The sequence below is a fragment of the Hypanus sabinus genome, chromosome 2 (genome assembly GCF_030144855.1).
Source record: "Hypanus sabinus isolate sHypSab1 chromosome 2, sHypSab1.hap1, whole genome shotgun sequence".
NCBI classification, from domain to species: domain Eukaryota; kingdom Metazoa; phylum Chordata; class Chondrichthyes; order Myliobatiformes; family Dasyatidae; genus Hypanus; species Hypanus sabinus.
Window position 1 is genome coordinate 156,025,262 of NC_082707.1, and position 23,329 is coordinate 156,048,590.

Genomic DNA, 23,329 nt, shown 5'->3' on the forward strand with positions numbered 1-23,329 from the left:
AAGGAAGATATCTCCTTCGTCCTGGAATGAAAAGCCTCATCCTGAGAGCAGATGTGGCGGAGATGGAGGAATTTGAGAAAGGGATAGCATTTTTGGAAGAGACAGGATGGGAAGAGGAATAATCCAGGCAGCTGTGGGAGTCTGTAGGCTTATAATAGATACACATGATCAGAAATTCTGAACGCTCCATCTTTGTAAACAGTATTTGTCACCCATCTTAGCAAGGTCTCTAAGAATTACATGCTTTTCATGGAATCTCTCTATTTCCTTTTAATACAGAGAATATAGGCACTTCCTACTTGGTTACCTTCTCATCACTGGATCGATCCACTGGACCTTTGTCGCAGTCCCTTTAACACAAGTATATCCTTCTGTGTATAAGGAGAGCAAAACTGTACACTGAACAGCAGATGAGATGTACCAAAGTCTAAGTCAATGGTAGCAAAACTTGGTTTCATGTGTGGTAGATCATGTCTAACAAATCTTATAGAGATTTTTTGAGGAAGATACCAGGAATGTGGATGAAGACACGGCAGTGGATGTTGTCCACATGGACTTTAGTAAGGCACTTGATGAGGTCCCACATGGGAGGTTGTTCAAGAAAGTTCAGTCACTTGGCATTCAAGATGAGGTAGTGAATTGGATTAGACATTGGCTTTGTGGGAGAATCCAGAGAGTGGTAGTAGATGGTTGCCTCTCTGACTGGAGGCCTGTGACCAGTGGAGTGCTGCAGTGATCTGTGCTGGGTCCATTGCTGTTTGTTATCTGTATCAATGATCTGGTTGATAATATGGTTAATTGGAACAGCAAATTTGCAGTTAACACCAAGACTGGGGGTGGCTTGCAGAGGGAGCAATATCAGTTGAATAAATGGACGGAGGAATGGTGAATGGAGTTTAATGCAGACAATTGCCTGGTGTTACACTTAAGTAGGACCAACCAGAGTAGGCCTTATACAGTGAACGGTAGGGCACTGAGGAGTGCAGTAGAACAAAGAGATCTGGGAATACAGCTCCATAATTCATTGAAAGTGGCTTCACGGGTAGACGGTGTCCAAAAGAAAGTTTTTGGTACATTGGTCTTCAGAAAGCAATGTACTGAGTGCAGGAAATGGGATGTTATATTGAAATTGTGTAAGACATGGGTGAGACCTAATTTGAAGTTTTGTGTGCAGTTTTGGTCACCTACCTGAAGGAAAGATGTAAATAAGGTTAAAAGAGTACCCAGAAAATTTACAAGGATGTTGCTGGGACTGGAGGGTCAGAGTTATAAGGAAATATCGAATAGATTAGGAATTTATTCCTTGGAATGTAGAGGTTTGAGGGGAGATTTGATAGAGGTGCACAAAACTTATGAGGTGTATAGATAAGGTAAATGCAGGCAGGTTTTTTTTCACTGAGGTTGACTGGGAATACAACTGGAGGTCATGGGTTAAGGATGAAAGGTGAAAAGTTCAAAGGGAACAAGAGGGGAAACTTCTTCCCTCAGAGGGTCATGAGAGTGTGGAACAAGCTGTCTGTGCAAGTAGAGCATGCAAACTTGATTTCAATGTTCAAGAGAAGTTTGGGGAGTAGGGGTATGGAGAGCTATGGTCCCGGTGCAGGTCGATGGGAGCAGTTAGTTTAAATGGTTTGGGATCAACTAGATGGGCTGAAGGGCCTGTTTCTGTGCTGTACTGTTCTGTGACTCTAAATTTGGCTTTTCAGCAAAAGTTTGCGGGCTTTGGGTGTTGACTTTCGTTATAAATTTCCAATTATATTTTCACTGTGGCTCATACTAAGTGGCATTGAATCTGAGGGTATCTTAGTAATCAATAATGTAAGAGATAATAGAGGAGATAATATCAAGCCATTAAAGCTTTCCCTGGATTTCTGGGCATCTACCTCAGCATTATTTTCCTGTATTATCCCAATTTCCCTTGATTCCAGAATTCAATGTCAGTTTTGAATTAACTCAGTGATTGAGCTTCCCCTGGCGTCTGGGGTAGAAAGTTTCAGAGGTTCACCACTCCTGAATGTCATCTCCTTCTGAAGCAGCCTACCTCTGAGACTAAAACCCTCTATTCCAGATTCTTCAGTCTGCATCTAGTCAAGCCCTGTAAGAATTTTGTAATTTCAATGAGATTATCTCTTATTCTTCTAACTTCGAGAGAAAACAGGCTTGGTCTATAAGGAGTAATCTAACATTTGCCTTTCTAGATATTTGTTACATCCATTTCCAAAGACTTGTGTACAGGCACACCTGGATCCCTTGTAACAATCAAGAGCACCCAATCTCTCACCAATTTCCTTTCCTGTTTCATGCTCTGAAGTGGATGTTATTGTGCACTCACGCAGCTTGTTAATATTCTCTGGAAGGCTTAAGGTAACATTCTTCCCCTTGCCAGAGGAGGAAAGCCTGAACAGTTTGGATTAGTCTTTAGAATGCTCTCTCCATTTCCCTTCCGTCTGGTTAGATATACCTACATGTGATCTGAGTGTTGATCTGAACAAGAGCTGTTAAAATCTTGTGCCATGTCACTGAGTCATTGAGTACAGCATGGAAGCAGGCCCTTTTGGCCAGCTTGCCTTTACTAACCAAGGAGCCCACCAACCTAGTCCTGTTTGCCTATGTTTGGCCCATATCCCTTCAGTCCATTTACTTATCCAAATGCTGTTATTATACTTGTTTAAGCCAGCTCCTTCCATATACTCACTGCCTTCTGTGTGAAGAAGTTGTCCCTGAGGTACTTTTAAATCTTTTCCCTGTCGTCTTACACTAGTTTTTAGTTCATCTTCCGTGAGAAAATACTGTCCATCCACCTGATCTATGCCCCTCATCATGTTTTATATCTCTTCAAGGCCATCCCTTTTACTATTTTCCAAGGAGTAAAGTCTCGTTTACCCTCGAGTCCTTGCAGCATCCTTGTAGGTCCTCTCTTACATACTTTCTAGTCTAATGATGAATTTCCTATAACAAGGCAACAAAAACTCAGTCCTCCAAATCCATTCTGATCAACGACTTGTATGAATGCAGCATAAAATCCCACTCCTATACTCAGTGCTGTGACTGATGGAGGCCAGTGTGCCAAATGTCTTTCTCACCGTTGTGCAATGCTGCTTTCAGTGAACTATGTACTAGAACCCACAACACACCCAGGGCCCAGCCATTCACTGTATAAGTCCTACCCTGGTATGACTTGCCAAAATGTAAAAGCTCACACAATCAGATTGAAAGTCATTTGCCAATTCTTGGGTCATTTATCTAGCTTTTTGAGATCCCCCTGAAATTTTGATAGCCTTTCTAAAAGATAGCTGGAAAGGAAACTGTCATAGCAGAATTCTTTTAACATAGATTTGATTTTGAAGCTGCTTTATCAGTTTCTTCCTAATTACATACAGCACTGAGCTATTTTCCATGTCATCTTGTCATTGTATGCATTAACTATATTTTTCTCATATTTTCTGCTGTTGTACTGCAATACAGTTTGCTGCAGGTTAATAAAAACTGAACTCATACTGTTATGCTGAAGCAAGAAAATCTTAAAATACTCTCAGCATTCCAGGAAGCTCCATGTATGAAATGACTCAATGAGAACTTGGTTGATCTTTTAATAGCCTAATCTAATGAAACCATTTATAACTAGAGCACAAGTTTAAAATATGGCCAGGCTAAATCTACTTTACTTCAACATTAAAATCACTTCAACATTAATTGATGAAAAGAAGTTGCAGGATTTGAAGATATTTGTATTTTTAATGTGAAATAATGCCAAATCCAAAGAATACAGGTCTCAATCAACAACAGGAATTAAGTGATTTAATTAAAATAGCACACTGTTGAAAATTACTGTCTCATTGGCAGCCTTAATTTGTGGCTGAATTATTATAATGGTGTCTGATTTCACTGTATTAGGTGTTAGGTTGAGTGAAAGTTTGAGAAGTAATTGCACACCTAGATTGTCCTGCCACATCCTATTTCTCAAGCCCACCCTCGCTGGAATACAATTGTCATCTGCATGAACTTCAGTGTCTTATTGTGTGCACATAAAGTTCCTCTGTAATATACTTGAACTTCAGAGTAAGTTAGCCACCATTTAATATAAGAGAGTTTGGAAAAATGACAGTGACAAATCCAATCCCATAAAGAAGTTAGTGTTAAAGGTCAGTGTTGTGGTAAAATGTTGGTTAGAAAGATCCAACAATACCAATAATGTGTTTGGTGTCTTGTGAAAAAGAGTATGTTCAAAATATCCAAAAGAATAATTTATTTTATCCTTTCAAATCTCTAGCAATTCTTGATCACCTGGAATACAATAAAAAGGAAAATTTCCTACTTTCTTGATTACCTATTGTTTTAATATTAAAATTTTTTTTAGATACAGTTTACAAAAATGAATCGACTTCATATGTGATTACAATTTCTCCAGACTAATTGCCGTATTATTTTCTTTATAAAAACAACCGGTGCGCTGGCTGACGCATGCACGAGGAGATTAGGTCTGCCTCTCTATTCAAACCTCGCTACTCTGATTCCAACCCATCCACAGCAGCAGCACGAGAGAACAGGAAGTGCTCAGATTCGGGCTTTGAGGGATCGTCTCAGTTCACGTGTTATAAAAAGGTTCCCAGGGAAACAGCACATCAGCACCCAAAGCATGCTGCTTCGCCTTCAAACAATCATTTAAACAGCAGACTGGGCTTCATCACTGAGTTGCCAGCACAGTGTCTGAAATGTGTGCCGCTGTAAGGAACTGTAACTCCAAATAACTCCAGGAATCACTGCAGAAGATGAAGAAGCATTCGGCTAGAGTGGCACCAATAGTTGCTTACAGTGCCTCAGTTTTAACAGCTTCAACAATAGAAGGTAGCCACAATGTATTTTAGATCTCACCTTTTGCATATACATCCATTTTGATATCAAAGTTATTTAATAGATATAAAACTGTTCTGAGTCAATGTTTTGGGAACTGAATCCAACCACTGGTAATTTAAAGGTGTATTGATGCTTAATTTGTGATGTATTACACATGACAGCAATGAAATGAAAACGCATTGTAGTAGAGTGTACAGGTCCTATTACCGTTAATTGCTGCTCTGGTGTAAAGCTTTCAACATTTTCCTGATCTCTGTTGACTTGGCACTTGTGTACAGTGTCAGCTGACAACGAGTAAATAAATAAGAGTTCTTAATATTTACAGTGGTCAGATTAAAAAGACAGATTACCATTTACAATTAGACTAAAAAACAGGTCTCAGTGGAATCGGATCTATTCTGCTTGCATATTGTTTCTTTGCAGGATGAGGGGAGTTAAATTTATTATGGTTTGTGTTCTGTATTTCATCGGGGGACCAGGCTGTTGCGCTTGCAGCTTTTCTTCTGCTATTAGTTGTAAAACTTCTGTAAAACAATCAAATGTTGATAGATTAAATCATAAAGGACTTTGACACACATTGCATCATATCGCTGAACAGGAAAGGACTGTATATCATTTTTGTGTTTATTACATTACTGTTTAAACCTTTTTGGTTCTATAGTAAGTGCTAATTTTAAGGGAGATTTTTTTCTTTATAAAGATATTTAATATGACCTTTTAAAATACTTGCTAATGGCTGCACAATATTAGTGAAACCAGTCAATGGAACTAATTGTGCAGATGTGGCTGCGTTAAGTTATCAGATACAACTCCCTCAGAAATTTCCTAAACAATTACAAAGACTCATTTTAAATCATTAATATTTCTTCTGAAATAACTTTACCTATAAGTACTGTAGGTTAGCAACAGGTGGAGATTTAATGCAAAACTACATTAATAGCAATTTTTCTTTATTGAAATAAACAAATCATGTAAAATAGTATAATAAGAGATTGTTAGTCTTTCCAAGAAATGACTTTAGGCTTTTAATCCAGCCTCAGCCATTGTAAATATTGGTAGATATACTGTATGCATTTTACAGCTTGGATGATCTCTTCCCGATAGGAAAAATTATGGTTAATTTTTCACACTTATGTTTAAGATATGAATTAAAAATCCAAGAATATATGTAAATATATCGATGTGTGCTCTGTTGTGTAGTTCTACTAACAATGCAAGATGCAGTTGGTTGAAATTTATGCAGTTCATCAAAAAAGGATGTGCAGCCAATGAAGAAGGATTTGGATTGTCATTTGCATAATGCGATTCTAATGTGAGACTGAAAGGATGAAGTGGCCAGCAGAATTGCATAAGGTTTTGTCCTGTAGATGTTGCTTTCTCAAGAGAAATCCATGCTCAGATCTACGAATGTACAAACAAACAAAAAATGAGTCATGGAACTGTTGCAGCTACACCAGCAACAATAATGGAAGTGTCCAAAATCCACTGTGGTAAGGCATGGTCTACTGGCCATTTGCTTCTTGGCAGAAGTATCATTTAGTTCCATTGTGTGGGAACTATTTTTTCCTTCCAGAAAACCTTATTAGATAATCTGTCATCAGAAATAATGAGAATGACAAACACCAAAAAAGTAGCAGTAACTGCAAATATCATCCTCATTCATTCTTCAGATAGTCTGTCCTGTTACCAATTCACAGCACTGACTTATTATAGCCCACTAAGTTGTAATGTTTTACCTGATCTTTTTCTTTCAAAATGTAATTCTATTTAGAAAGAACTCTACGAAAATTACACCCACTCTTTGGTCAGAAGGAGGTACAAAGAAAATTGTTTCTGATCAGTTTCCCTGGTTGAAGACAGGTTAGTTAAATAGCAGTGTTCTCTTACATCACCCATGTGCCATCATGACCTAAATAGTTTAATGATGCTACAGTAGCATAGTTTGTCTTGTGGATCTCCATGGGTTAGATGTAAAACAATATTCTTATTGTGTTATTCTATCTGCTGGAGTGTTGACTGGGATTTGTGGCCACTGCTAGTTAGAAGCAAGCAACAGGAAAACACTTTATATAATTATTACAAGAGAAACAAGATTTCTTTCCTGTCCATGACATGACAATTTTTAGTGGGATAAATGGCCCTTTGATTCTGGGTTTCATGTTGTTCTCCACTTTGGCTTCTGAAAATAATGTTTGAGAAGAGTTTGCTGGATGATAACTGTACCTCCTATTTGTTGATAGCAGAGGGTATTTCTATCAGCAAAGAATAGACTCCTTAGTCTCCTATCTTCTTGCATCATCTGTTAATGATCTTCCTGACTCCACTCTGCATTCATCATGTCCTTGGCTGTTCAGCCATTTTTCTGTTACTGCCACTCTCCCCGACTCTTTTATTGTTCCCAATCCCCCCCCCCCCAAAGTTATTTCAGCAGCTTTCTCATTTCCTTCCTGAGATCTCTTCCAGTTGCTGGTACATCCTCCGTTGCTCCCTTTCACCTCTTCAGCTACTGACCAACAGTTCCATGAAACACAAAATGGAGGGATTTTATTTTTAACTTAGCAGTTGGGAAGCTGGTGTTAGCTAAGCAGTTGTCTTTTTACTACAGTATATTGCTGGATTACTTTTCCAAAAGGAATAATGATAAATTCTCATCTGAAGGACATTGAAAGGCACTTCTTTTCGATTGAGATTTGAATGGAGCATCCAGTGAAATTCCTGGAAAAAGCCTGAAATATCAAAGTGATAATAATAAATTTCACACTATCTACTGCTCTTACAGAAGAAGGAATGCATACTATATTGCTTAACTCCCATGGTAATGGGCAAATTCTCTCAGCATAACTCATAATTCATAACTCATCAGTGTGGTGTAGTCTCCAACAACTTGCTAAATTGGTTTCTGTGCATTGAAGCCCTCTGAAATACCATTTATAAATCATTTCTCTCCACAAATTCTCTCATGACTGGGCCAGCACTCTTATAAATGCAAATTAATAATCCTGTCGACATGTGCTTCCCTGATGTCTTCCAATTTCATATGAAAATTAGCAATGCTCCTAAGATGAGTAATCATTTCCTGAGGACATTGGGGCATAAACTCAAGATGCTTGCAACAATTTTACAAAGGGAAGAGATGGAATGATGGCACATTTGCCAGACTGTCAGTTTAATTGCCATCTGCCACAAATGGGCATGATCCTCCCGCACTTATTTCTCTTTTTCCTTCTGCACATAGTCATTTTGTGAGTGTTGAACTTAAACCCGGTGAAGATGATGGAGTAATTAAATTTTTGACTCTTTAAGCTTTAATATTACGGACCTCATATGTATATTTTAATCTTGGTTGCATTGGAAATCTTCTTTATGTAACCTTGCTTTGGAACTCGCGCATTAAAGAGATATTCCCAGTCTAAGTTCCCACGAGAAAACTGGGCATATTGTTGACAGTTGTGGCTCTGCTGATCTTCATTCTAAAATTCTTCTTCAAATCCCCACCATGGCCTTGCCTACCTCTTCTGCCGCAGCTTCATTCTATGGTTAAATTCACAGTGAAGAAACATCTACTGGGAATTCAGGCACTGAGTTTACCAATTTCCATGTTGCTACCAGACCTCGTGATCTCGTAAGGTTGGTCAGATATTGGGCTGATTACTTAATTAGTTATTTTGGATATAATGATTATATGAAATTCCCAGTGTTGTGTGAATGTCGGAATGGAACATCTTCTATGTATTTATATGCCAACTTAGTTCTATGAACATGCTAATGGACTCTTTCCTCTGTTGATTAACTGTCAGCAGAGAAATTCTAAGCAGACTCATTTGTTGGGTGTATTATTTTTACTATAAGTAGTAACCTGTGAATTCTACTGTATGGCTTTAAAAATGAAACCATCCATCCCTACTTTCACTGCTACTATAAAGTACCTAGTTTTCTGTCTTTTCCAATTCTGATGTAAGGTCCCAGACACGAAACATTAACAGTTTCTCCTTATGTATGACCTGAGTATCTCTGAGATGTGACTACACATATTTTGTAGAACATACAACCAGGACGTGATTGTTGTATCAAAATATGGGGTCAGTAAAGCAAAGTCATAGTCTAAAAACTTTGAAGTTGATTGACAAGGATAGAGTACTAGAAGCAGTTTGTATATTTGGATTTTAGTAAAGCTTTTGATATCCCACTTGGTTTGCACATATGATTAAGGCATATGGGATGTGAATAGATTGGATTCAAAGTTGGCTTGGCTATAGAAGACAGAAGGTAATGGTGGAGGGTGTTATTCTGATTGGAGGCCTGTGACCAGTGATGCTTTGCAAGGATCAGCATTGAGTCCTCTGTTGTTTTTGATTTGTGTGTGGTTTAGGTAAAACTGCAGCTGGGCTGACCATCTTTACCTCCTCCCTATTCTCCACATTCTGAAGGGATTGCTTCCTCCATGATTTGCTTGTCTATTTATTCCTCCCCACTAATCTTCTTGGTGTTTATCTCTGCAAGTGGCAGAAGTGCTACATTTGCCCACTTATCTTCTCTCTCACCTCTATTCAGGGCCCAAAATAGTCCTTCTGGGTGAGGCAACAGTTCACATGTGAATCTGTTGGGGTTGTCTACTGTATTCTGTTCTCCTGGTGTAGCCTCCGCTATATCGGACAGACCTAATGTAGATTGGGGGATTGTTTTGTCAAGTACCTAAGCCCCATCTGCAAAAATCAGGGCCCATGTCTAACTATTATATCCTAGCTCTTGCTGCATGCAGGATGGAATGATTCATCTGTTGAGGACCAATGAAGGGAATTGAATAGTTAATGATGTGACATGCTCAAGTTTCCAGTTCTAAAAAATCTATAAAAATACCATCTGTAGGAATATGAGGTAGGTTTGAGATACTAGCTCCCTATGAATTTTAATCAAATTTATTGACACGATTTTGTGCTGCTTCTCCAGGATGCAATAATAGAGACACAACCACATAACCTGAAGGTATATAAAAAAACCATAGAATTATAGAACACACAACTGGCATTCTGACCTCATGTCCATACTGCCTGCTTGAAAGAGCTAACCACTAATTGCTTTCTTCTGGTATTGATCCAAAGCCTGAATTTTAAGAATATGAAATTTAACAGAAATATAACATATCTCCTCCTCCTTCTCTCCTCCTATAGTACCCTACATAGGCAAGCTGGGGTCTGATCTGGAATCTGGTTTTAATTAATTAATCTCCATTGGGGAGGCACTTTGTTCATCTGAATGCCCTCCCCAAAGGAGATTAATTGTTCATTTCCTCCTGCTAGATGTCAAAGGATTGATAGCATCAACACTAACCTGTCAGCATGATCATCAGGATTATCTATGAAAAGCAACCACCTGGAAGCTGCTGATGCCAGAGAAGTGCATCAAAACAATATCAATGGTATTCTCAAAGGGGAATTAATTAATCATGAGACTGATAATGAGAAATTGCTTCATCAGACACCAATGTAATTTTTGTATAAGCATTTTATAAATTTTATAACCAACCATCATTGGATGGAACTTATGTTTTTCACTGAACCTATTACTTGACAGCATGGGTGAAGTTGAGTTCTCAAGTTAACTTTCCTAGATTTACTTTGAGAAGTTCGTTTGTGATGATAAAATAAGAAATCCTGTAAACTCCAATGCCTTTAGTTCATATGTTTATGACTGATTACACAAATTCGGTGCTGGGCACAATGCTGACCTGGCTGCTACTTTACAAGATCAGACCTGTCCACAGTGGCCTTAAAGGGGAATGCAATAACACAGTATAACAGTAACAGCTTCACAACTATAGCCTTTCTAATTTCATCATCAAGAAATCTCATTCAGCCGATATCACAAAAGTCAAGAAGAAGTAGTTAAATGCAATGGATCAACCGTCAGGGTATTCCATGGAAAATGGGATAACTATTAAAATCAGCACACTGCCACACTGATTAGAGCCATCTTTCGGGCATTCTTTGGAGTTCGCTGAGGTAGGCATTTGGGCCCTCAGCATTAAAACTCTGGTCGAATGTCCTATTTTAGAATTCCTTCCTGAAACCAGGCTGGCCAGAGCTAAGCCCAGCTTTTCCTTTCCTGGTTACTATTTGAAAATTGGTTACCTATATGTTTTGTTTTAAATAAAATGTGTTTTCATAGAAGGCCAAGTGAGATACTGAAGATTACTGCAAACTGTTGTTCTTCCTCACACCACAGAGGGCCACCTCTGCCAAAACTGGTGAGCCGGATCGGATGGACTGAAATGAATGAGCTGCCTCCAGTCCACAGGTTATGCTAGAAGCAGCTCCCAGTTAGTATAATGTGGGTTGTGGTTCAGCTATGCTGTCCAATGAGTAGTTAACTCTGTTGTCTTAAAGTAAAATTAACAGCTCAAAAATTAATGAGACTTGTTTTCATGATTTGCCAGCTTTATTTTTGAAATTCTAACATGTAGAATTGTTATATTCCAACTTTATAGAGTGTTTGCCTATAATGAAGTCAGTGGTAATAAACTTGTTTGACAAAGATAAAAGTGGAATACTATTATCCGAGCAATTAAGTAGTCTGTAACATTTCTTAAAATGCCATCTACTTTGTGCTGTTTAACTTGATATCTATTATAGTTTCATATACAGAAATGCTTTGTTTGTTTCCGTCCTATATTGGTAGAGCCGGAATGTTCTCTGGGAGGATGCTAAAGGCTTTCCATCATCCATTTGATCACTTTTTTTTTTCCCCTGGCTTACTAATGATGTGATTTTAGCTTTCACTGTATCAATGGGAAGCAAGCCATTTGACAGACTGTAGAATGAAATCATGCAAAAAGCAGGCAGAAATAGCATCATGATCCTTTTCCTTGGGACCGCTGCTAATTCCAGTAAAGCATTAATTGAAGGAAAACGGCTACATGTAAACTGACGTTAGAAAAGCAGAGCATCAAATTTTGACTTGCGATCATCAATCCATTTTTGATACATTCTCTCCCATGTGGCCTCACCAAACATGAGGGAAAGTGGGAATAGTCATTTAATGGTAAAAATCCAGAGGAGATTATTAAATGAAGAGTGAAGAAAAGCTCCTTTCACTTGAGAGCTTTCTTTAATAATGGTTGAATAGTACAATATTTGCCCCGTAATTAGATTTAGTAATTTTGGAGAAATTACCATGGCTGTCAAGGCCAGCATTTACTGCTCAACCCTAAATTCCCTTTAGTTGAGTGGCTTCGTAAAGTAATGAAGGGCAGTGAAGAGTTATATATTGGTACTGCTGCAGTCATATTTAGGCTAGAGGAAGTGAAAATGGCAAATTTCTTCCTCTGATGGATCTTTGCAAACCAGTTGGAATGTGTGCAGCAATCTAGTAGCCTTGTGCAGTCATTGCCAAATTTAACACCACAGCTGCCATGAATGATTTGTGCTCCTGGCCCTGGAATAATGACATAGCAGCAGAATTAGGTCATTTATCCCATCGAGTCTGCTCCACCATTCCATCATGGCTAATTTACTATTCCTCCCAATCCCCTTCACCCACCTTTACTCTGTAACCTTTGATACCCCAACTAATCAAAAACCTATCAGTCTCCATTCTAAATATACTTAAAGACATGGCTTCCACAGCCACTGATGGCAATGAATTCCACAGATTCACCACCCTCACTAAAGAAATTCCTCTTCTTCTCTTTTTTAAATGGACATCCCACTATTCTGAGGTGTGATCACTTGTCCTAGACTCACCCAATATAGGAAACATCCTCTCCATGTTCACTCTATCTAGGCCTTTCAATATTTGATATGTTTCAGTGAGATTCCCCCTTCATTCTTTTAAACTCCAGTGAGTACAGGCACAGAGCTATCACACACTCCTCATACTTTAACCCTTTCATTCCTGGAATCATTCTCGTGAACCTCCTCTGGAACCCGTGCAATGCCGCACATCATTTCTTAGATAAGGGGCCCAGAACTGCTTACAATACTCCAAGTGTGGTCTGACTAATGCCTTATAAAGCCCCACCATTACATCCTTGATCTTATATTCTAGTCCTCACAAAATGAATACTAACATTGTATTTGCCTTCCTCACCACCAATTCAACCTGCAAGTTAATCTTTAAAGAATCTTACACAGAATCCCAAGTTTCTTTGTACCTCTGATTTTTCAATTTTCTCCCCTTTTAGAAAATAGTCCACACTTTTATTTCTTCTAACAAATTACATGGCCATCTATTTCACTACACTATATTCCATCTGCTACTTCTTTGCCCATTCTCCCAATTTGTGTAAGTACATCTATGGACTCCCTGCTTCCTCAATACTACCTGCCTCTCCACCCATCTTTGTATCATCTGCAAACTTGGCCACAAAACCATTGATTTCATCATCCGAATCACAGACGTACATATAACATGAAATGAAGCAGTCCTAATTCTGATCCCTGCGGAACACAACTAATCACTGGTAGGCAACCAGAAAAGGCCCTCATTTATTCCCACGCCTTGCTTTCTGCCAGTCAACCAATCCCTATCTGGGCTAGTATCTTTCATGTAATACCATGGGCTCTTGCTTAGCATTCTCATGTGTGGCACTTTGTCAAATGTGTTCTGGAAATCCAAGTAAACAGCGTCCACTTGCTCTCCTTTGTCTACTCTGCTTATTACTTCCTCAATGAATTCCAACAAATTTGTCAGGGAAGATTTCCCCTTAAAGAAACTATGCTGACTTTGGCCTATTTTATCATGTGCCTCCAAGTACCCCAAAACCTCATCCTTAATAATACACTCCAACATCTTCTTAACCTCTGAAGTCAGGCTAAATGGCCTGTAATTTCTTTTCTTCTGCCTCTCTCCCTTCTTAAAGAGTGAAGTGACATTTGCAATTTTCCATCCTTCCAGATTCTTGAAAGATCGTTACAAATGCCTCCACAATCTCTTCAGCCACCTCTTCCAGAATCCAGAAGAGTTGTCCATCTGGTCCGGGTGACTTATCTACCTTCAGCCTCCCAAGCACCTTCTCCTTAATATTGGCAACTAGAATCATTTCTGCACACTGATCCTCTTGAGTTTCTGACATACTGCTACTGTCTTCCACAGAGAAGACCAATACAAAATACTCAATAAATTCATCCACCATTTCGTTGTCACCCATTGCGACCTGTCCAGCATCATTTTCCAGCAGTTCATTAGTTACTCTCACCTCTCTTTTACTCTTTATATCACTGAAAAGAACTTTTGGTATCTTCTTTTACATTATTGGCTAGCTTACCTTCATTTTACATCTTTTCTCTCCTTATGGCTTTTCAGTTGTCTTCTGTTTATTTTTAAAAACTTCCCAATTCTCCAACTTCTCACTAATGTTTGCTATTTTACATTCCCTCAATTTTCCTTTTATGTTGTCTTTGACTTCCCTTGTCAGCCATGGTTGGCTCAATTTCCCTTTAGAGTTTGGGATATATCTATCTTGCACCTTCCAAATTGTCTCCAGAAACTCCAATCATTACTGTTCTGCTGTCCTCCCTGCTAGTGTTCCCTACCAATCAACTTTGTCCACTCCCCTCTCCTGCCTCTGTAATTCCCTTTACTCCACTGTAATACTGCTGCTTTTATCTTCCTTCCCTCAAATTGCAGTATTGATTCTATCATGTTATGGCCACTGCCTCCACACTCCTCTATTCTTTTACCTTAAGCTCCCTAATCAAATCTGGTTCATTACACCACACCAAATCCAGATTTGCCTTTCTCCTAGTGGGCTCAACCACAAGCTTCTCTAAAGAGCCATCTCGTTGGCATTCTATAAATTCCCTCTCTTGGGATACAGCACAAAACTGATTTTCCCAGTTATTTGCATATTGAAATCCCCAATGACTATCGTAATATTGCCCTTTTGACATACATTTCCAGTCTCCCATTGTAATTTGTATCCCACATCTTTGACACTGTTTGGAGGCCTGTGTATAACTCCCATCAGGGTCTTTTTACCCTTGTAGTTTCCTAACTTTATCCACAAGAACTCTCCACCTTACAACCCTATGTCATATTTTTCTAATGATTTGATTTAAATTTTTGCCATTAGAGCTGCCACACCGCCTCTGCCTATCTGCCTGTCCTTTTGATACAATGTGCATACTAGGACATTGAGCTTCCAAATATAATCTTATTTCAGCTTCAATTCCGTGATGCCCACAATGTCATACCTGCACTACAGGATCATCTGCCTTATTTCGTATACTGTGTGCTTCAAATGTATCACCCTCAGTCCTGTATTCATCATCTGTTTCCATTTTCCCTCATGTTACACTTCAACTCATCTGACTGATTACAATTTTGCCCTGTCATCTGCCTATCCTTCCTCACAGTCTCACTACTCACGAGGTTGATTCCCGGGATGGCGGGACTGTTGAAAGATTGGAGCGACTGGGCTTGTATACACTGGAATTTAGAAAGATGAGAGGGGATCTGATTGAAACATAAAAGATTATTAAAGGATTGGACATGCTAGAGGCAGGAAACATGTTCCCGATGTTGGGGGAGTCCAGAACCAGAGACCACGGTTTAAAAATAAGGGGTAGGCCATTTAGAATGGAGTTCAGGAAAAACTTTTTCACCCAGAGAGTTGTGAATCTATGGAATGCTCTGCCTCAGAAGGCAGTGGAGGCCAATTCTCTGGATGCTTTCAAGAAAGCATCTCTTAAAGATAGTGGAGTCAAAGGATATGGGGAGAAGGCAGGAATGGGGTACTGATTGTGGATGATCAGCCATAGTGTAGAAATAGCAGGGGCTCTGACAGAAATATTTCAAATGTCATTAGAAACGGGGATGGTGCCGGAGGATTGGTGTATTGCTCATGTGGTTCCTTTATTTAAAAAGGGTTTAAAAAGTAAACCCAGCAATTATAGGCCTGTCAGTTTGACATCAGTGGTGGGTAAATTAATGGAAAGTATTCTTAGAGATGGTATATATAATTATCTGGATAGACAGGGTCTGATTAGGAACAGTCAACATGGATTTGTGCGTGGAAGGTCATGTTTGACAAAACTTACTGAATTTTTTGAAGAGGTTATGAGGAAAGTTGACGAGGGTAAAGCAGTGGATGTTGTCTATATGGACTTCAGTAAGGCCTTTGACAAGGTTCTGCACGGAAGGTTAGTTAGGAAGATTCAATCGTTAAGTATTAATATTGAAGTAGTAAAATGGATTAAACAGTGGCTGGATGGGAGATACCAGAGAGTAGTGGTGGATAACTGTTTGTCAGGTTGGAGGCCGGTGACTAGTGGTGTGCCTCAGGGATCTGTACTGGGTCCAATGTTGTTTGTCATATACGTTAATGATCTGGATGATGGGGTGGTAAATTGGATTAGTAAGTATGCAGATGATACTAAGGTAGGTGGCGTTGTGGATAATGGAGTAGGTTTTCAAAGCTTGCAGAGAGATTTATGCCAGTTAGAATAGTGGGCTGAACGATGGCAGATGGAGTTTAATGCTGGTAAGTGTGAGGTGCTACATTTTGGTAGGAATAGTCCAAATAAGACATACATGGTAAATGGTAGCACATTGAAGAATGCAGTAGAACAGAGTGATCTAGGAATAATGGTGCATAGTTTCCTGAATGTGGAATCTCATGTGGATAGGGTGGTGAAGAAAGCTTTTGGTATGTTGGTCTTTATAAATCAGAACACTGAGTATAGGAGTTGGGATGTAATGTTAAAAATTGTACACAAGGCATTGGTAAGGCCAAACTTGGAGTATTGTGTACGGTTCTGATCACTGATTATAGGAAAGATGTCAACAAAATAGAGAGAGTACAGAGAAAATTTACTAGAATGTTACCTGGGTTTCAGCACCTAAGTTACAGGGAAAGGTTGAACAAGTTAGGTCTTTATTCTTTGGAGCGTAGAAGGTTGAGGGGGGACTTGATAGAGGTATTTAAAATTATGAGGGGGATAGATAGAGTTAACATGGATAGGCTTTTTCCATTGAGAGTAGGGGAGATTCAAACAAGAGGACATGAGTTGTGAGCTGGGGGGCAAAAGTTTAAGGGTAACACAAGGGGGAATTTCTTTTCTCAGCGAGTGGTAGCTGTGTGGAATGAGCGTCCAATAGAAGTGGTAGAGGCAGGTTTGGTATTGTTATTTAAAGTAAAATCGGATAGGTATATGGACAGGAAAGGAATGGAGGATTATGGGCTGAGTGCGGGTCAGTGGGACTAGGTGAGAGTAAGCGTTTGGCATGGACTAGAAGGGCCGAGTTGGCCTGTTTCTGTGCTGTAATTGTTATATGGTTATATGGCTATATGTGATCACATTGAATGGTGGTGCTAGCTCAAAGGGCCGAATAGCCTACTCCTGCACCTACTGTCTATTGTCTTTTGCTACTCACTAGATCAACTTGTATATCAACTGCCCTATCTTCAGCCCCATCACTCTGGTTCCCATCACCCTAATTAGTTTAAATCCTCCCCAATAGTTCTAGCACACCTGCCGAATATGATAAAGCAACTGTAGTGTTACTATTATGCTGAATAATGCTTGTAATGACTATAGTAATGTGATCATGTGGAATTCTTCTATTCAATAGGACTGTGTTAATTTGTTTATAATAATGGTTCAACCTGTCATAAACAATCACAGAGAAAGGAAGTTCCTTTGGGTAAAATAGAGCATAATTTTCAATTTACTCTGTTTCTTACCCAAAAAAAAACACATTAAGAGACCATAGTACCATTAGATATAGGAGCAGAATTAGGCTATTTGGCCCATTGAGTCTGTTCGTCCATTTCATCACGGCTGATCCATTTACCCTCTCAGCCCCAATTTCCTGTCTTCATCCCGTATCACTTCATGCCCCGACTAATCAAGAATTTTTCAACTTCTGCCTTAAATATACCCAATGATTTGGCTTCCACAGCCACCTGTGGCAACAATTTTTAAAAATTCACTACTAAAGATATTCCTCCTCGTCTCCACTATAAAAGGATGTCCCACTATTCTGAGGCTGTGTCCTCTGGTCTTAGACTACGCTACTATAGGAAGCATCCTCACCACATCCACTGTATTGAGACATTTCAACATTTGATAGGGTTCATTCTTCTGAATTCCAGTGAGTACAGGCCAGAGCCATCAAATGCTCCTCACATGATAAGCCTTTCAATCCTGGAATCATATTCGTGAACTCCCTTTGGATCATCTCCAACATCAGCCCATCTTTTATTAGATCAGGTGCGCACAAATGTTCACAAAACTCCAAGTGCAGCCTCACCATGCCTCAACATTACATCTTTGCTTTTATATTCTAGTCCTCTTGAAATGAATGCTAATGTTCTTACCTTCTTCAGCACTGACTCCACCTGCAAATTAAGCTTCAGAGAATCCTGCACAAGGACTCCCAAGTCCCATTGCACCTCAGAGTTTTGAATTTTCTCTCCATTTAGAAAATAGTCTACACTTTTATTTCTTCTACTAAAGTGCATGACCGTACACTTCCTGACACTGTATTCCATCTGCCATTTCTTTGCCTATTCCCCTAATCTGTCTAAATCTCTCTGTAGCTTCTCTGCTTCCTCAACACTGCATGCCCCTCCACCTATCTACATATTTTCCACAAACTTGGCCACAAAGTTGTCAATTCTGTCATCAAAATCACTAATATATAATGTAAAAAAAGTGATCCCAACTCAGACCCCTCTGGGTCACCACTAGTCATCAGCAGGCAACCAGAAAAGGCCCCCTTTAGTCCCACTCTTTGCCTCTTGCCACCAGCCACTGCTTTATCCATGCTAGTATCTTTCCTGAAATACCATGGAATTTTAATTTCTTAAGCAGCTTCATGTGTGGCAGCTTGTCAAAGGCCTTCTGCAAGTCCAAGTACATAACACCCACCAATTCTCCTTTGATGACATTTGCAATTTTCCAGTTCTTTGGAACCATGCCAGAATCTGCTGGTTTTTGAAAAATCATTACTAATGCCTCTACAACCTCTTCAGCCACTTCGTTCAGAACCCTGGGATGCAGACCATCTGATCCAGCCGACTTATTTACCTTGAGACCTAGACCTTTCAGTTTCCCAAGTACGTTCTCCCTAGTAATGGTAACTTCACTCACTTCTGCCCCCTGACTCTTTCGAAAGATGGGAATATTGAAAGGGGTTCTTTGAGGTAACACTCCAGGTCACAGGCCTGATGCAGTTTTAATGTAGGCCTTTAAGCAGACACTCAACCATGCTCAGGAAGCTGCAATTCCTTACTGGATGCAGGATTCCAAAGCACAGTTCAGTTGTGCAGAGTATTTTGCAGCTAAAATGGATCCACAAGAAGAAATTGCACAGATTGGTTGAGGAGGTTTTCAATGGGATTAATACCTTTTCTTTTTACTCACCAATCACACCCTCCACTGATTGTCAAAATCAAACATGAGCTGACTAATATTTAGCCTTCTGCTGCAGTGAACTTTATCGGTGAGTATTTTTGGCCTGATGGTAACTGGATACCACTGAATTCAGCTTCTTTGGATCAAAGTTTGAAATTAAACCTATTTTGTTTAGAACATCATTGAATTATTTTAAACTAGTTTTCTGAAATTTAGACTAGAGAGTAACAACAGTTTTTGATTCATATCAATTGAGAATGATTAATTGATCTTGGAGTCTTTTAAGGTATCCATGGTAGCTGGACGTTAACATAAATGGAGAAAGCAGATTTACAGCTTAAAATACTTTTCGCCTTGCTGGTGAACCTGCCAAATCATCATCATTAAATGAAACAAGCATACAGAATATGAAAACAGCAGTGAATTAAATGTTAATAATTATGACCAATGTAACATAAGGTTTATTTAGTAATTGGTGTTTTGCAATATAAGTTAAATCCTTGTTTGATGTACCTCAATGGATTTCCTAGTGTTTTGACAAGGTGCCACACATGAGGCTGCTTATCAAGATAAAAGCTCATGGTATTGCAAGAAAGTTACTAGCATGGATAGAAGATTGGTTGACTGGCAGGAAGCAAAGAGTGGGAATAAAGGGGACCTTTTCTGGTTGGCTGCCAGTGACTAGTGGTGTTCCTCAGCGATCAGAGGTAGGACTACTTCTTTTCACATTATATGTCAATGAATTGGATGTCGGAATTGATGGCTCTACAGCTAAATTGGTGGATAGTGTGAAAATAAGCGTGTTGAGAAAGCAGGGAGTCTGTAGAGGGATTTAGACAGATTGGGAGAATGGGCAAAGAAGTGGTAGATGGAATATAGTGCAGTGAAGTGTATGGTAATACACTTTGGTAGAAGGAATAAAGGCATAGATTATTTTCTAAATGGGGAGCAAATTCAAAAATCAGAAGTTCAAATGAACTTGGAAGTTCTTGTATAGGATTCCCTAAAGGTTAATTTGCAGGTTGAGTTGATGGGAAGTGTTGAGTATTTAATATTTTAATAATATTTGAGTAATCTTGTGTGTGTGTGTGTGTGTGTGTGTGTGTGTCTATATATATATATATATATATATTAAGCAATTTTGTTTGTTTAAATAATTACAGGTTATATGCATAAATATGTGACTTGCATATGTCATTATGCTACCACGTGATACGCGTGCAATTTGCTTAAAGTAAACAAAGTTGTACACAATTTCAGACTCCTGTGTTTTTTTGAATTAGTTTAATGTTTTGAAGTTACAAAACAACAGTAAGGAAGGCAAAATCAATGTTAGCATTCAGTCCAGAGACTAAGGTAGAAGGAGTCAATTTTAGAAAACCCCTAGCACATTTGTTTTTCCTACGTTTACACACCTAGTCCAATGGTTGTGGAGCATACGAATCCCTTCTTTGTAGAAGTTGGTGTCTTGGACCTCCAGAAATGGTCCACAACATAGGGTGATTGATAAGTCTGTGGCCTAAGGTAGAAGGAGATGAGTTATTAACTACCAACTTTCTGCATTTTCACTCATAGGGTTGAACTGCATGTGCATGTAATGAGAGATGCATAACTCATCTCCTTCTACCTTAGGCTACAAACTTATCAATCACCCCTGCTGTGGACCACCTGGAGGTCCAAGATGCTCTCAGGGAAAAATTAAGGGGAGAAGGCAGAAGTATGGGGTTCAGAGGTAAAAAAAAATCAACCATGGTGGAATAGCAGAGCAGAGTCGATGGGCCAAATAGCCTAATTCTTCTCCTATGTTTTACGGTTTTATAGTCTAAGCAACATTGATAATTGCAAATGCACGTTATTCATGTAACCCTACAGGTGAGTCACAAATTGGAGTTAATTTCCTTCAAGTCATTATGATTCTGTTATTATCCATTTTATTTATAGCATATTACAGCTTATAATTGAGCACTGTGAGAAATATCATTTGAGTTTTAACATCCAAAAAAATATACAAAATCAGCATGTCGTTTTTCTGGTGCGCTCTTGAACGCTGGATTTATAGCTGCATTTGACCCGGTTATTGAGCTCCAAGAGGTATTGTGAGGTACTGTAATTGCTAGCTGACATTTTTAAAATACTGTACCACATAATTTGTGAAGATGACTTGAAAATGGAGACCATATCCTCATTCTGTTTTGCACAGCCTATGAAGGTGTGCTGTGAAGCTGAGCTGTGCAAAGATGTGCTGGATTTGGAGAAGGGATATTCAGGGGAATGATTCTAGTAATTAAAGGTTAATGTGTAAGTAGCATTTGATACCTCTGTGCTTGTAATCATTGGAGTTTAGAAGAATGAGAGGGGATCTCACCTATTGAATATTTAAAGGCCTAGACAGAGTGGATATGGAGAGGATGTTTACTGGGTGAGTCTGGCACACTCTTGGTACTTGAGGCTTTAGGCATATTTATGCTCAAATAAATATACACAGTTGGAATGGAGTTGTGATGGTGATTAATATATGCTCATTTGACTTGTTGCAATGTATTCACAAAATTCAGGATTCTAATTCACTGTCATGATATCAGGATCCAGATTTCAGATGCACCATTTTATTTCCTTCACCTGTATTCTAGAGGTCTTAATTTGTGCGCAGCTAACGAAAGATGAATTAATTTAATGTACAGTGAAGCCAAACCTGTGAATAACTCACAAGATCTTTACATTGAATGAAGCTCAGAGATATATAATGACATGACAGGAAGGCAACAAAGCACGTTTCCCAATAATGAAATTGGTTGGTAATCCTGTCTTACCACTACTGTAAGAGTTGCACCTACTTTGCACAGAGTGCACACTTTACTTGGTTTTAAATCACAGCAGGAATATAACCCAACTGCCCTACAAGTCAACACACATAAAATGCTGGAGAAACTCAGGATCTTCATCACCGAGACCCTTCATCTCTCCATCTGATGTAGCGTCTTGGCCCAAAACATCAACTGCTTACTCTTTTCCATAGATGCTGCCTGGCCTGCTGAGTTTCTCCAGCATTTTATGTGTGTTGCTTTGGATTCCCAGCATCTACAGATTTTCTCGTATTTTCACTCTAGAAGGCACACTCTAGATTGGCATCAATATTTCCAGCAGACCTGACGAATATCCCTAATGGCTGATATCTCGACATTCATTGCAGCCTATGCTGAAACTACTCAGCCCCTGGTGCTACTGTGGATTAAATGTGGATTTACTAACATTGTTGAAGTTCCCATTGGCTGAAGCTCTGTGTAGCATGAATTCAATGCCCAAGTACTTTCCTGGTCATCCATTACCAATCTCTAGGATGCTAATGGGGGATGACTAAGTGATGTTATGTCAATGTGAGGTGGACAGACTCTATCTCTTTGAAAATCAAAAACAGCAGAAAATCTGAAAAAAAACCCAAAATGCTAAAACAAGCAGATGACTGTTGGCACACATAAAGATTACTGCAATGTCCTCTATTGGAGATATTCCCTCTGTCCTATCCTTCCCTATCTTCTTTGTGGCTTAAAACTAACACAACTTCTTGATTTCTCTCTTATAATGAAGGGTCTTTAACGCTCTAAATGTACTTCTCTTCCCCCAGATGCTATCTGATCTGCTGAGCATTTCTGGAATTTTCTAGCACTTGTATGCTATGAATGTCATATGCCACTTATGAAGCAAGTACAGTGACATAGTCGTTAGTTACTGAACCAGTATCCAAATGTTCTGGATGTCATTTCAGTATAGGGGAATTAATATGTTATGAAAGAACCATTGGTATTTGTGACTATAAACTACAGAGCTGTTGTAACAACAAAGAATTTCAAGAAAGTAGTTTTCTTTAATTAAAAAGAAGGAAAGCTGCTAATCTTACCTGGTCTGACTTGAATACGACTGGAGACCCATCAATGTGGTTAATACATAACTGCCTTCTGAAGTATCCTAGCAAACTCTAACTTCTGGGATATTAGAATTTCGCAATAAATGTTTTTGTGGTTGAATGAAGCCCAAGCATACATAATGCCCAATTCTTGATAAACTTGTACAAATTGGAACTCTGTGCATCCATAGAATACAGCATAATTATCATTAATTAT

General features: G+C 39.0%; 1 protein-coding gene and 1 long non-coding RNA gene across 3 annotated transcripts in view; one reads left to right on the forward strand and one right to left on the reverse strand.

The window, feature by feature from the left end:
- Positions 1-23,329, forward strand: part of slc35f4 (solute carrier family 35 member F4) — a 140,523-nt gene that overhangs the window by 77,249 nt on the left and 39,945 nt on the right. The window contains exon 1 of one of the 2 annotated variants that reach the window (XM_059957372.1): positions 3,776-4,845. The exons of the other annotated variant lie outside the window; for it this stretch is intronic. Within the exon in view, the coding sequence (XP_059813355.1) occupies positions 4,770-4,845 (76 nt within the window). The 5' untranslated portion in view covers positions 3,776-4,769. Of the gene's footprint in view, positions 1-3,775; positions 4,846-23,329 lie in introns of those variants that run through there. 2 annotated transcript variants of the gene reach the window in all.
- On the reverse strand, positions 4,767-23,132 carry LOC132385357 (uncharacterized). Its single transcript, XR_009509164.1, has 3 exons — positions 23,107-23,132; positions 7,078-7,580; positions 4,767-5,378 (listed from the first exon to the last, which is right to left on the reverse strand). It is a non-coding gene; the product is annotated as an uncharacterized LOC132385357 (long non-coding RNA).